Source organism: Biomphalaria glabrata, chromosome 8, assembly GCF_947242115.1.
Source record: "Biomphalaria glabrata chromosome 8, xgBioGlab47.1, whole genome shotgun sequence".
Classification (NCBI taxonomy): Eukaryota; Metazoa; Mollusca; class Gastropoda; family Planorbidae; genus Biomphalaria; species Biomphalaria glabrata.
Genome location: NC_074718.1, coordinates 23,081,104 through 23,095,807, shown reverse-complemented (window position 1 = coordinate 23,095,807; position 14,704 = coordinate 23,081,104). Strand labels below are relative to the sequence as shown.

Sequence of the window (14,704 nt, the reverse complement as noted above, 5' to 3'; positions counted from 1 at the left end):
ACAGATAGATAGATAGATAGATAGATAGATAGATAGATAGATAGATAGATAGATAGATAGATAGATAGATAGATAGATAGATAGATATTTGTAAATGCTACTATTTGGTACTTACAGAGTTCAGATTTATGACAACGTTCTTTGTATGGTGATACTTTCGATTTATTATTCCCACAGGGGATGGCACAGTCTGCTAAAAGTCCATTTTGTCTTGTATTCTGAGAAGTAATGCTTATAGGCACTTGAGAGGTTTGCCTGTGATGGAGTGACGTGTTCACGCCATCGAACTTCTCGTGACCAGCCTTGTCTATCAAAAGCACCTTTGGAGAGATATCTTCAGGCTTTGTGATGTTGTTCTTAATGCCAACTCTGAGATCTGCTGGAGATTTTCGGTGAATAACAGGCGTGTCGAAATTCACTGCAGTCCAACGGCGCTCAGAATCCTGAAGCGAACTTTTAAGCATCCAGGGGTAAATGTTGTCACAGGGAGGCTCTAAATGATCTCTGGTGCTCATGAAATGAGAACTAACTGGTTTGGGGTTTTGAACTTCAAGTGGCTGAACTTTTGGCAAAAACTCTCTTGGGAGATTTTCTAATAAAGCTCTACCAAAGCGCTCAGGTGAACTCTGTTCAAGGTTTAACTTGGTGGTACTGTCAGAAAAATGAACCATAGTTGGACTTGAGACACAATTTTTGTCCAGGTAGCTAGAATGAAGACGTAAGACACAATAGTTGTCCAGATAGCTGGAATGGTTATTATTTAAGTTAGGAATGTCACAGTTATGGTTCTCCTGAAACCGCAAAGCTCTTTTCACCTCGTTGTTATAGACTGGATGTCCTGGGAACATTTCACCTGCAAAGAATGGTCCATTTAGATAATGGCGAAAGTCTCCCCTTGAAATACACGAGTTTGGATATCTTGATGAATCGTTGTGTGCTGTCAGGTTCTTCTCCTCAGCATTACTTTCTTCCAGCTTTTTAAAACACGAAGTTATTTTTGAAAGAGATTTTGTCACAGGTGAGCACACTTCCGATTCGGACAAGAGCTCATCAAGGCGAGTCACTTTTGAGTCTAGAGACATATCTCTAATCTTCTGTTGAAAATTGACATTCGTTTGACAGACGTGGTGGTCATTTGGAAGAAGTTCAGCGACGCCCTCTGGGCGAGGAGCTTTAGTGGACAGTCCAGGTGAGTCTTGCTCCTCACCAGCACGACATGAGGCTTTTCGCTTACGGAATATGAGAAAAGACTTCGGCATTTTGCTTCAGTTCAACCCAGTCACTGATGTCTTCCTGGCTCATTACCACCAGCAAGTGTTAAATCAGCTGACAGTCACGTGAAGAAAGTAACTTTAGACAAAGTTGATCTTCTTGTGTCTGGGGAAAATATCCCGTCTTTCATTACTGTAAGGATGTGAGAAAACAATTTTTGGTAATTCCGTAACTAAATGAAAAATGTATGTTGCAATCAGTGACACACTGTAGAATTAAAATAACCCCATAATTTTTCAGCAATAAAAATAAACTAACGAATGTATCAGTCCATGTCAAACAAGGTTTAGTAGGCCCATTTAGTTAGTATTAACAAATATAATATTAGTAATTAGTTACATATTATTGACAAATATAACATTAATACTTAGTTTTATATTATTGGCAAATGTATCTACATCCAAATATATTATCTACACAAACTTGTAAGTCTCTATCGTTACAACTGCTAGATCTAGTTCCGTACGTACTCTAGTCACTAGCACAACAAATCACTTGTCAGAACGTAAGAAATGGCGCAGATGTAGCCTTGTGCTACTGTTAGATCACTTCTCTGTTAACGGTGGCATTGTGGTGACTGCTACATCTCCGCGGGTGACGGACCTCGCCCCAAAGGCTTTCAATTCAAATTCAACTTTTCCTTTCAAGACTCAGAGAGGGTGAAGGAGAGAGAGAAAAAGAAGAGAAACACACACACACACACATTTAAGGGCTCCTAAGACCTAAGAGGTGGTACAACACTGACATGTCCCCAAACAAAAAAAAAAAAAAGGGGTAAGCCCTCCTACTTGAGCTGTCACAAGACAACCAATCGCAGCGTATGCCTGGAAGACTTTTGAGTTCTGTCCTAAAGTTGCCCACCTCGTCTCCACACCTTACGACAGGTAGGTATAGCCAGTTTTATTTACCTGGGCCACCCCCTTTCCATACCTCTACACAAGAATAGGCCCCCCCCTTCCCTCTTTCTCCCCCCCCCCCTTCCACTTCCTACATATCCTGTGTGTGTGTGTGTTAGTCGTTTAAAGATAGCAGTGACTGTTATGACGTCACGCGTGAGTGATTTCTCTGAAGACGATGGTTAACGGAGGTTCATGTGAAAGGGGTGGGAGAAGAAAGGGGTCAGAGGTTAACTTTCTATCATGGGCTCTCACATTGCGGGATGTTGCTATTTGTGTGTGTGTTTGGGTTGAAGACGTCCGGGGAAGGGGAGAGAGAGAGGGAAAGACAAGCTTTGTCACCGAGACATTGTGTCTGTTGCGGACATGGGTCTCCAAGTGACTGCCCAGTAGTAAACTGGGCTTTATCAACAAGGGAGAGAATGGATAAGAACAATTCTGAAAGGAATTCTTTCTTTTATGATCCACACTAACTGCCCTTGTACACAAACAGTCTGGATTATGTGTCTTCATAAACAGAGCAGAGAAATAAAATTGAAGTGAAGAGTTCACAATGAAACAGAAACTGTTCTCAAATATTATTTAGTTTGTCTTGCTGTCTGGTGTTCATAATATGACTGGATTGTTAAGGCTTAGTGAAGACAGCAGGAACATGATTCCATTGTTGCAAACAACCGCTCTGGTCGTGACTCCAAAAGAGAAGTAAAACTCACCAGTAGCCAAGGAGTCACTGGGGTGTGTAACCAAGTTGACATTTCAGGGATGATATAATTAATAAAGCGACAGGGTTCAGGTAAAAAGGGGATGTGAGGGATGTACGCGATGTTGTGTAGTGGAGAGTTAGAAAATGAACACTGAACATAGTTTGGGGAAATAGCTTCAGCTGATGTTTAAATTAAAAACTGAATGAAGATAAGCAGTAAGGTAATTCGCTCGAAATTAAACAAAATTGTCGTGCATGCTAGGCGTGCTCTAGTCGAATTGTCGTACATGCTAGGCTGGGAAAAGGCTACCGTGCTGCCTTTAGGCGCTTAGCAAACTCGATTCAGACTCGAGCCTTATTGCTAGGTAGTCTAGAGGTTTATGACACTCCGCCAGCGAAACAACTGCTTGATAAATTCTTCCCTCAGTGTCTTTCCTTGGCCATAGACCCGACGAACGTTCAGTCTAGATTGTTCCATGTTAAGTTCTCCTATGATTAGATCTACCTCTAAAGACACATCTGCACTGTTTAGGCCAGGTGGCTCTTCTCTAATCTAGCACAAAGAAAACATTCTGCAGCCAATCACTGAACTTTTTACGTAAGTCAGTTAACGATCAACTTCTTTTGTTGCCTCAATGCGAACGTAACATGTGTCTCTATTCCAACAACTAGCAAGATTAGACTACATAAACATAATGAATCAATAGATTGTGTGGATCCTATTTCAAACAAGAAGGTTGAATTGATAGTTGATTGCTTTTCAAAGTGATCGCCGAGTATTACAAATGTCTTTTGATATCTTCATATTTCATGAACCAGAAAAAAAACAACATTTACACATTAGTAACTGAATTGATTCACTGGTTGCAGGGATACGTACATTATACGTTGGAAGGACATAAACATCACAGGTTGAAAGGACAGATACATCATTGGTTGTAAGGACATATAAATAGCTGGTTGAAAGGATTTAAACATCACAGGTTGTAAGGATATATACATCACTGGTTGTAAGGACATAAACATCACTGGTTGTAAGGACAAATACATCGCTGGTTGTAAGGACATATACATCGCTGGTTGTAAGGACATATACATCGCTGGTTGTAAGGACATATACAACGCTGGTTGTAAGGATATGAAAATCACTGGTTGTAAGGACAAATACATCACTGGTTGTAAGGACAAATACATCGCTGGTTGTAAGGACATATACATCGCTGGTTGTAAGGACATATACATCACTGGTTGTAAGGACATATACATCGCTGGTTGTAAGGACATATAATACCGCTGGTTGCAAGAACATATATACCGCTGGTTGTAAGGACATATACAGCGCTTGTTGTAAGGACATATAATACCGCTGGTTGCAAGAACATATACATCGCTGGTTGTAAGGACATATATACCGCTGGTTGTAAGGACATAAACATCGCTGGTAGTAAAGACAAATACATCGCTGGTTGTAAAGACAAATACATCGCTGGTTGTAAAGATAAATACATCGCTGGTTGTAAAGACAAATACATCGCTGGTTGTAAAGACAAATACATCGCTGGTTGTAAAGATAAATACATCGCTGGTTGTAAAGACAAATACATCGCTGGTTGTAAAGACAAATACATCGCTGGTAGTAAAGACAAATACATCGCTGGTTGTAAAGACAAATACATCGCTGGTTGTAAAGACAAATACATCGCTGGTTGTAAAGACAAATACATCGCTGGTTGTAAAGATAAATACATCGCTGGTTGTATAGACAAATACATCGCTGGTTGTAAAGACAAATACATCGCTGGTAGTAAAGACAAATACATCGCTGGTTGTAAAGACAAATACATCGCTGGTTGTAAAGACAAATACATCGCTGGTTGTAAAGATAAATACATCGCTGGTTGTAAAGATAAATACATCGCTGGTTGTAAAGACAAATACATTTCTGGTTGTAAAGACAAATACATCGCTGGTAGTAAAGACAAATACATCGCTGGTTGTAAAGATAAATACATCGCTGGTTGTAAAGACAAATACATCGCTGGTTGTAAAGACAAATACATCGCTGGTAGTAAAGACAAATACATCGCTGGTTGTAAAGACAAATACATCGCTGGTTGTAAAGATAAATACATCGCTGGTTGTAAAGATAAATACATCACTTATTGCAAACCTGTTGGTTGGTACACTTCAGAACGTACTGAAGCTACTGTAAAAGTAATTGAAGCCCACGTGATGTCCGTATCGAGACCTTATTGGGCCTGAATGGCTTCTTTCCAAATTTCGTACACATTTATCTCGCTTTTCTATAAGAAGAATAAATGGAAAGTCAAAGAAAAATGGAAAGAAATTTTTGTTTTCCTTCTGGAGATCCTTTATCGGAACTTTATCCTATTAAATCTAAGGTCACTGTGACATACAAGAAACTCTTGAAATAAATGTTTTCTGCAATTACTTTCTTTGCAATGATATATGACTTCCAGTCTGCTGGTGTTCATTACATTCGTTGGAATTAATTTCTCAAAAAGTCTTGGATAGATTAAAGTTGCCTTTTTCTTTTGCACTGTAACAACATTTCGACCAAGACATTTAAGATAATTAAAATGACATTGATGAAGACATGAAACATTGAACTGGTCCAGACAAAGGTTAGGATCAAAGCGCATTGAGAAAGAGATAAGAGCATGACAAAAAAATAATTGGTAAAAAATATTTCTAAAAGCACAGATTTATTATTGTTAGTCTAGATCTATTACAAATTTAATTACATGACTGATCAAAACTAATTGGTACAATTACACTCAATATAAGCTTTGTTATTTTAAAAAGTATCTTTAAAAGTGGAAATGATAATGAATCTATTTAGACACATTAAAACATGCCTTTAATATTTGTTTGTGTGAAGTAACTCAAATATTGAATGTTTCAACTAGTCCACTAGTCTTGTATTCGAGTCCGAAGATTAATGAGGAATGCAGCAATTCCGTGGCTACGCAGTCCCAGCTGTGACCTACATATTTTGTCATATCTAGCGCGGGCATAACCACTGTCCGCCGGTTGTCGAGTTAGATTTTATTTTCCTCGGCAGGAGATTTTCTTTTGGTCAACTAGTCAACTATTAAGTCTGCTGTGCACATATGACAAATCCTTCTGTCCCAACACAACGAGGAGAACAAATGACTTACCTGCTCTGCAGTTTCCGCATAAGGTCTAATACCTAGGCCTTAGATAAAAGAATTATGTTTTTTTCCATGTCCTTCGATCCAAAAGAATGCAATGCAATACGTTGGACAAACAATTCTAGTGCAGAAGCAGCTGGAGGGAAGACCATAGTGGATAGCTTCATTTACTAAAGGGATTTATTCCTTTTTTTTTCCGACGTTGAATCCTGAAGTCATTGGCCAGCAAGGAGAGGTTTGAAATCAATCTACCCCTCTTGTAGATAATTTGTCTGATTAACACAATCTACCTCTCTCATAAATGATCAGGCGGATGAACACAATTTACCCTTCTCATGAATGATCAGGCGGATGAACACAATCTACCTCTCTCATAAATGATCAGGCGGATGAACACAACCTACCCCTCTCCTAGATGATTTGGCTTATAAATACAATGTACCCGAAGCGCATAGCTTTAGAGACACCACGTATCCGCCTTCATCCATTTCATCTGAATAGAGGAAGTTTTGCTAGAATATCTAATCCACATTGCAGGCCAGGTGCTGTATTTAGTTTTCGGAGGCTGTTTTAAACACATGCCATTTAGAAGCATTTTATAGACAACATGAGCTTATCTCTATTGATTACCCCAATCAATGACAACCTTTGAAACCAAAGTAGATATAATAGTTCTATAATATGTTTGATTGATTCAGGTTTCGAGTCAATCAACTTCAAAGTTCACTAATAGCGCCATGATAAGCCAACAATTTTCTCACGAGACCTATGCTTGCCATCTGCTTTCAATCGCTTCTGCTATACAATGTCTACAGTTACAGTGATGAATGAACGACACAAATCCATCCTAAATAACCTCAATGGTCTGAGACCCACAGAAAACACTTGTTTAGAAATCTTACTATATCCGGATCATTACCAAACACAAGTTATCTCAAGAATCAAATTTGTGAAAGTCATTTAGAGGATTCTTCGGAGAAGAGAAATCTTGCAAACAATAACATTTTGTGCGTATTGGGGAGAGAAAAAAAAGGTTGATAAAAAGAGGTCCAATTCAAATCGTAGTTATCAGGCTAATGAAGTAAATCCTGGACTTCTTAGAAGCCAAGTGTTAAAAACAGAACGCGGGAGATCGACAGCAAGCGCTGAACATTTCAAAGCGCTTTCTTCCACGGCGTTCATCCAGTTGGCTACATCTGAAAGTATTGCATTAGGTAACTCTCGTTACATTTCTCCAACGGTTGGGGAAAGCTGTAGTCCTTTGATCTCGGCAAACTCTGAAAGAAAAAAAAAACAATTGTTATTAGCAAGATTTGCTTTTGAGAAGAGATTTTCTTTATCCTATCTAGATCTCTAAGTTACATAATAATCCACAAATTAAAGGATACTAATGCTCTATACACATTTGAAACAGTTATTTTGTGTCCACATTTTTCTCTTCGCATAAAAGTTTCCCGATGGTCTGTGAATACAAATTAATGTCATTTTATCCGATATATTTCAATGGTCTATGACAGGGGTGGGCAAATTACGGATCTCGGGCCACATGCGACCCACCGGAGTGTTTTTTGCGGCCCGCGGATATCCACAGAAATCAGTTGAGCCCACATATAATACATATAAAAAATGCAAATATATTAAAAAATAACATTTGGTTAAATATCCATATTAGTATTGAAACTTCTGAGTCTTATCACTTATGATGAAGAGGCAAAGAAACATTGTCTATGCCATTCTAAAAGTTTTAAGTAATCGAAGATTATTCTTATTGGCAATATTTCGAAACATTCTGTCAAAGACACAAACTGAGTATTTAATCAATGCTATGAAGAACTGTGCTGAAAGTGTTAAGTTGGCTTGGAACAAGATGGCAAGTGTAACAATGGACTGAGAAAAACAGTTTTTTAAATATAAAATTAAAAAAAAAACAATATTCTAACCATAAACTCTAAAAGGTAAGTTTGCGCAAAGGTGCATTGAATATCAAATATATTATTGACTCATATATCTCAGAGCTAGGGGTCTTAACCACAGGCAGTTCCGAGAAGTACTTGAAAATTTGAAACATTCCGGTGTTCGGCATCAGAAAAGTACCCGCTTGCTTCGCATGGGCAAGGTATTGAGTATAATATGGAACCTCAAGGAAGACTTTGTTATGTAATTTTGTTACTAATTATTCTAATAAAGATTGGAAGACCGACTTCATGTTTATCTTCGGAAGTATTGAAATGGGTTGTTTGCACATACAATGTACGTGAATGTTAAATCTTTTCAAACAAAACCCTCCCCCCTCCTATTTCTCCAGCCAAGCAAGTGAAAACAGATTTTGTCATTTTCCTTTGCTGAAGCTGAAACTATTTCTAGTGACATGTTTGAAAAGTGCAAGAATTATTTGGATTCCTTGATTGTGGAATTGGAAAGCAAGTTTTAAGACGTCTAGAACTTGGAACCAGTTTTCAATACACTCGACCATTTTGTACAGAAGATGATTCAGCTCCAGAGGACGTACCTCCAAGGAAATTAGGATGTGAAAGAGAAGTTCCAGTCAGTTCTTCTGCTTGAGTTCTATGGGTGTCAGAAGCTGCACATTTCAAACCTTTGCTGCTAAACGTTCACATTGTTTGGATCCACAGACATCTGTGAACGCATTTTTTATTTGTTTCAAAAATAAACAAGGGTAAGAACAAGTCAATGCTGACTGTATTTGACAGCAGTCAAAAGGATAACAACTAGTAAGCTAGTTCCACAGTTCCGGAACATTATGCAGGAGTGTAAACAGTTACTTCAGATTAAGTACAACTGTACATTTGTGGTGAAATGTTGTGATGTAAAAAGGCAATTTTAACAAGGTTACAAAGACAGTTTGTGTGGAAACACAAACTCAAAATCGGCCCCCGAAGTGATCCACCCAGGCAGGTAAAAAGGCAAGTTTCAATATTTTCAGAAAGAACATCAGAATGATATTCTATCGAAGATAAATGACAGAGAAGAATGGAGAAAGAAGGTTGACAGATCTTGCCCAGCAAACCAAAGGATAGGTGAAAGTGAATGTGAAGTTAGATCACTGGCGGATCTAGGGGGAGGTAGGGGCCGACCCATTCCCCAAAGGTGAAAAACGCAAAAAAAACCAAAAAACAACGCTTTTGGCGTAGGAGCTTCACCCCGGACCCCACTGGGGAAGCTTACAGCGCTCCCCAGACCGCCTATCTGTCAAGAAAAAGGCCTCAACATCGCGTTTTTTTTTTGTGTGTGTTTTTTTTTTTTAAATTATTTTTTTAGAATAATTTTTTTTTGGCAGCGATCCTCAAAGCCTTAATCTAAATATGTGAGGTATCTTATCTTTTCAAGGAACAAATCGGTTGTATTTAAAATGTAAAAAGGGTCTGTAAATTAAGAGTAGAATAGGATGAATAATGAGCTGTAGATGCCAGGAAAATGCGTTTCTGCTGTGAAGAATGCAAAAAAAAAAAAAACAACAACAACAACAAAACAAACACATTTGACGTAGGGGCTTCGCCCCGGATCCCACTGGCGGAGCTTACAGCGCTACTCCTGACCCCTTAGCTGTCAAGAGAAAGGCTCAACATGGCTGGGTTTTTTTCTTTACCAATGGTTTAGATTTTTAACTTTAGTAACACATTTTTTTTTTAATTCTAATATATATGTATACTAGCCTGGCATTACCCGCGGCCTGCGGGTCTAAGTTTGTGTTTACTAATGTAGTGGATTGGATTTAGATGTATGTTAAACTTAGCTAATGATCCTTTCACGTTATTTCTCTTTCGCTACGAAAATAAAATTAGTTTTGCGAAAATGGGTTTACCCGAAGCCGATACATTCATATCTATTAAAAACGAAAAGAGCGATAGCTTTGTTAAATAAATGGGATTATAAAGTGAACAATTAAACGAAATAATTTTTAGTACGCGATTCATGAATGAATATAGATCTAGGCCTATCTCAACTCGGCTTCGCAGATTTTGTAAACGAATGTAGTCTCTTAAAAATAATGCTTTAGAAAACCAAATTTGAATGTTTATTTGATCAAAATATGTAATGAAAGGACTATAATTAGTATGTTCATGTGTTAAAGTATAAAACTATCTGAGTGAAGAAAAGTTTTATCATCTTAGAGTTGAATTAGAGTTTTAAATCTAGGGATGGGATATTAAAGTACACAATTAAACGAATTAATTTTTAGTACGCGATTCATTACGGTATTGTCTAATGAAAGAATGTTCGTCAGGAAATCTATAGTTACATATATAAGGAGCTAATAAATGTAAAAAATGCTTTTGAAACACAAAATTGAAGGTTAATTTTATTATATAATGAAATCAAAGCATCCTTTTTTGTATTTTCATGTATCAAAGTAAAAAACTATCTGCGCAAAGTGTATTTCTTAAAATTAGATCTAGGTCTAAATCCTTTCGATCTTTTCTCATGTCAACATTGTAGACATGGCCTAGATCCATAAAATACTATAGCTTTAATAGAGTCGGACAACTTTATTTTTTGTTTAGGGTCTTAAGTTTGTTTTAGGGCTACGATACATACACTAAGGTCTAAGTTGGTATCCAAGAAACATTCCTGCCAAGTTTTATCAAGATTGGTTAAGCGGTTTTGATGTCTATAAGTAACATACATACACCTCACATTCTACTTTATAGTATAGATATGCTGTACACGCGTTTATGCTTAGGGTTAGGTTTACTAGGCGTTAGGGATAGGGTTTGGAAAAAAATCGCCCCCCCCCAATCCAAAGTTCTGGATCCGCTAGTGAGTTAAATGTGAACTTGGCCTAACTGATGTCTTATGATGAATATCTAATTGATCTAATTGTTTTGTAAAGGGTCAATCTCTTATTCAAATCCTCAAGAAAAAAACATTTCCGTGATTTAAAAAAAAAATTCCTTTGTGCAGGGGCGGCCTCAGCAGTGCGCGGGCTCTGGGCGAATATCAAATGCGGAGTCCTGAGCCGTAAGAGTAGACTTTCTGTATCGTACGGTGTCAAGCTAACGGGATCGTATGTCACTAGCGCTGAAGTACGGAACTAGCGCTGAAGTACGGAACTAGCGCTGAAGTACGGAACTAGCGCTGAAGTACGGAACTAGCGCTGAAGTACGGAACTAGCGCTGAAGTACGGAACTAGCGCTGAAGTATGGATGGCTGAAGGGAGCGAAAGATTTGAACTAGGAAGTAGATTCTCTTTAACTCTGAAGGAGCATCCGAAACATTAAATACATTTTTTCAAACATTTTAACGTGATTTACAGAAACCTCGTGCGTGCAGCGTAATTTTTATTACCAAATTTCCAGTCGCAGCAGCTTTCGTTAGGTAACTGGCCTCCAGTAGGTATCGTGCCAAACAACTTAAGTCTTTGGTTTAAGAACAAAGTGTACTATAGGAGCTACAGTGGTCTATTAACTTTCGAAGATTCGACCTCCTAATACAAAAATACTTCCGCGTTTTTTTCTTTTTCAACTGAAACTCGGGTTTTCTCACGGCTCCAAATGTATATGCACAGTAGCCTATTGGGGAAAAAAGAATACGTTATCGTCAAACTTTCTGGATGCTGATTGACCGACGTAACTCTACGAGCTAGGTCACGGTACAAAACAATGAATCCTTCTTACAAACTTCGTCCATTTTTCTCTATGGCGGACTAAAGTAGGAGTATATTTAGTGTATACGTACCAATTCTATTTATACAGCAATGCGACATAAAAGTTATCTATCTATCTATCTATCTATCTATCTATCTATCTATCTATCTATCTATCTATCTATCTATCTATCTATCTATCTATCTATCTATCTATCTATCTATCTATCTATCTATCTGTTTGTCTGTCTGTCTGTCTGTCTGCCTGCCTGCCTGCCTGCCTGCCTGCCTGCCTATGTATGTATGTATGTATGTATGTATGTATGTATGTATGTATGTATGTATGTATGTATGTATGTATGTATGTATGTATGTATGTATGTATGTATGTATGTATGTATCTATCTATCTATCTATCTATCTATCTATCTATCTATCTATCTATCTATCTATCTATCTATCTGTCTGTCTGTCTGTCTGTCTGTCTATCTATCTATCTATCTATCTATCTATCTATCTATCTATCTATCTATCTATCTATCTATCTATCTATCTATCTATCTATCTATCTATCTGTCTGTCTATCTATCTATCTATCTATCTATCTATCTATCTATCTATCTATCTATCTATCTATCTATCTATCTATCTATCTATCTATCTATCTGTCTGTCTGTCTGTCTGTCTGTCTGCCTGCCTGCCTATGTATGTATGTATGTATGTATCTATCTGTCTGTCTGTCTATCTATCTATCTATCTATCTATCTATCTATCTATCTATCTATCTATCTATCTATCTATCTATCTATCTATCTATCTATCTATCTATCTATCTATCTATCTATCTATCTATCTATCTATCTATCTGTCTGTCTGTCTGTCTGTCTGTATGTCTATCTATCTATCTATCTATCTATCTATCTATCTATCTATCTATCTATCTATCTATCTATCTATCTATCTATCTATCTATCTATCTATCTATCTGTCTGTCTGTCTATCTATCAAGTCAAGATCTTCCTAATCTGCACAGAAAAACGTTAAGATCTCTTAAATCAATGCAAACAAACGTCAGAAGTCCCAGGCAATAAAATAAACTTATGCTAGTGAGACATGGAAGCATGGGCGTAGCCAGGATTTTTTTCGGGGGGGGGGGGGGTTGGGGGGATTTTTAAAACTCAAAACCCCCAATTGACTTGGCTACGCTCATATAATTTTCGTGTGTAATTTGCTTTTTTTTATATTGAAGAGGTATTTTTTAGCATCAAACCCCCCTGAAGGGGGTTTAAACTCAAAACCCCTTTTGGCAACGCTCATAGCATTTTGAGTGCGTAATTAGCTTTTTTTTTTACATCGAAGATGTATTTTTTAGTTTCAAACCCCGCTGGCGGGGGGTTTAAAACTCAAAACCGCTTTGGCTACGCTCATAGATTTTAAAGTGTGCAATTAGCTTTTTTTTTATATTGAAAAGGTATTTTTTTAGCCTCAAACTCCACTGGGGGGGGGGGTAAACTCAAAACCCCTTTGACTACACTCATAGAATTTTGAGTGTATAATTTGCTTTGTTTTTAATATTAAAGAGGTATTTTTTTTTACCTTCAAACCCCGCTGAAAAGGGGTTTAAACTCAAAACTGAGTCAAAACACATTTATCTACGCTCATAGAATTTTGAGTGTGTAATTTGCTTTTTTTATATTGAAGAGGGGTTTATGGTAAATTTTGGAGTTTTTTTTTTATAAATCGAATTGTTCCTTATCTGTGTTCTTGGAATTTGGGGATTGTCATTTGCATTTTTTTTGTTTTATTTTATAGAAGAGATGGATTTAACTGCAAAAAACCCTGATTGGGGGTTTAAACTTAAAACCCCCTGGTAGGGGTTTTTAAAGTCAAAACCCCTGGTAGGGGGTTTTAAACTCAAAAACCCTTGGCTGTGCTGGGGCAAGTGATGGTTTAGTATTAAAATCTCACCTAAAATAAACAAAATCAAAGCAAAAATGAGTCACTAAATTCAAATCCCCTCCCTGCGGGGGGGGGGGGGGGAGTTCTTTCGGGCAGGGGGTTTGAACCCTCCCCCGGCTACGCCCATGCATGGAAGTCTTCCATAAAGGTCTAAAAGAAGCTTAAATGTGGTTTTGCGGCGATAGCTGGAAAGGATCTCTTGAATAACATACCAAGATCATGTCACAAATAGAGAAAGCCGGCCTCTTGCCCTTCAAGTGAAGTGACAGAACGTCGTATAAGATTCGCGGGGCATATCCTTCTCATGTGTCCCTTGACTTTCGCCCTAGCAGCTGTTCTAAGCAGGAGATCAAGAGACAGACCGGTCTTTTACGTTGTCCAGCCAGCATTTTCTTGGTACTCCCTCCACTGGACCTTGAAGGATGACTTGACAGTTAGTCCTATCTTACAGTATGACTGAACAGGTTCAGCCTTCGTCTCTTCACAGTATTACAGTGCTCTAACGTTTTGCCAGCCAGACTTTATTCTTGTAAAAGTACAAACTCATTTGTCTTCTTTTCTTGGTATCCGATATCCAGCATTTTTCTGTAGCATTTAATCTCAACAGCTTGGATTCTTCTTTCAGCCTCAGCGTACAGTGCCTAACTTTCACCACCATATAACAGAGACCACTAATGAAGAAGCTGATGTTACACTTCTAGTTTCCACAGTTTGCTAATGACAGCGGATGCCATGCTTAAACAAGCTTTTTTAAATCTCTGTTATTGATCCTTCATCTCTTGTTAGGTTTGACCCTAGATATTTAAATGAGTTAACTTCTTTTAATGTTTAGCCATTCATCATTATGCAACATCTCGTACTATCTCCACCTCAAACTAGTATTTTGCTTTATTCAGCGCTGATTTCCATGCCAAAAAACCGCAGCATCCAATTTTGAAGTAAGATCTTGAACCCCACCGCATTTTCTCCAATGAGGTTTATTTCATCTGCAAACCTGAGGTTGTAAATAGGCCGCCATTTTATTGTCAAGCTAGGAGTAGATCCTTGTAGAGTTTTCATTACAATATGCTGGAGAGAAGGTGCTGCACTGCTG

General features: G+C 37.9%; 1 protein-coding gene across 2 annotated transcripts in view; it reads right to left on the bottom strand.

The window, feature by feature from the left end:
• LOC106054559 (uncharacterized) overlaps window positions 1-2,014 on the bottom strand; it is a 62,960-nt gene extending 60,946 nt beyond the window's left edge. The window contains exons 1-2 of one of the 2 annotated variants that reach the window (XM_056039128.1): window positions 1,696-2,014; window positions 116-1,404 (exon numbers count right to left, since the gene is read on the bottom strand). In XM_056039128.1, coding sequence (XP_055895103.1) covers window positions 116-1,259 — 1,144 coding nt within the window. In that variant the 5' untranslated portion in view covers window positions 1,260-1,404; window positions 1,696-2,014. The remainder of the gene's footprint in view (window positions 1-115; window positions 1,405-1,695) is intronic. The other variant, XM_056039127.1, reaches the window with a different exon arrangement.
• Between the last annotated feature and the right edge of the window lie 12,690 nt (window positions 2,015-14,704).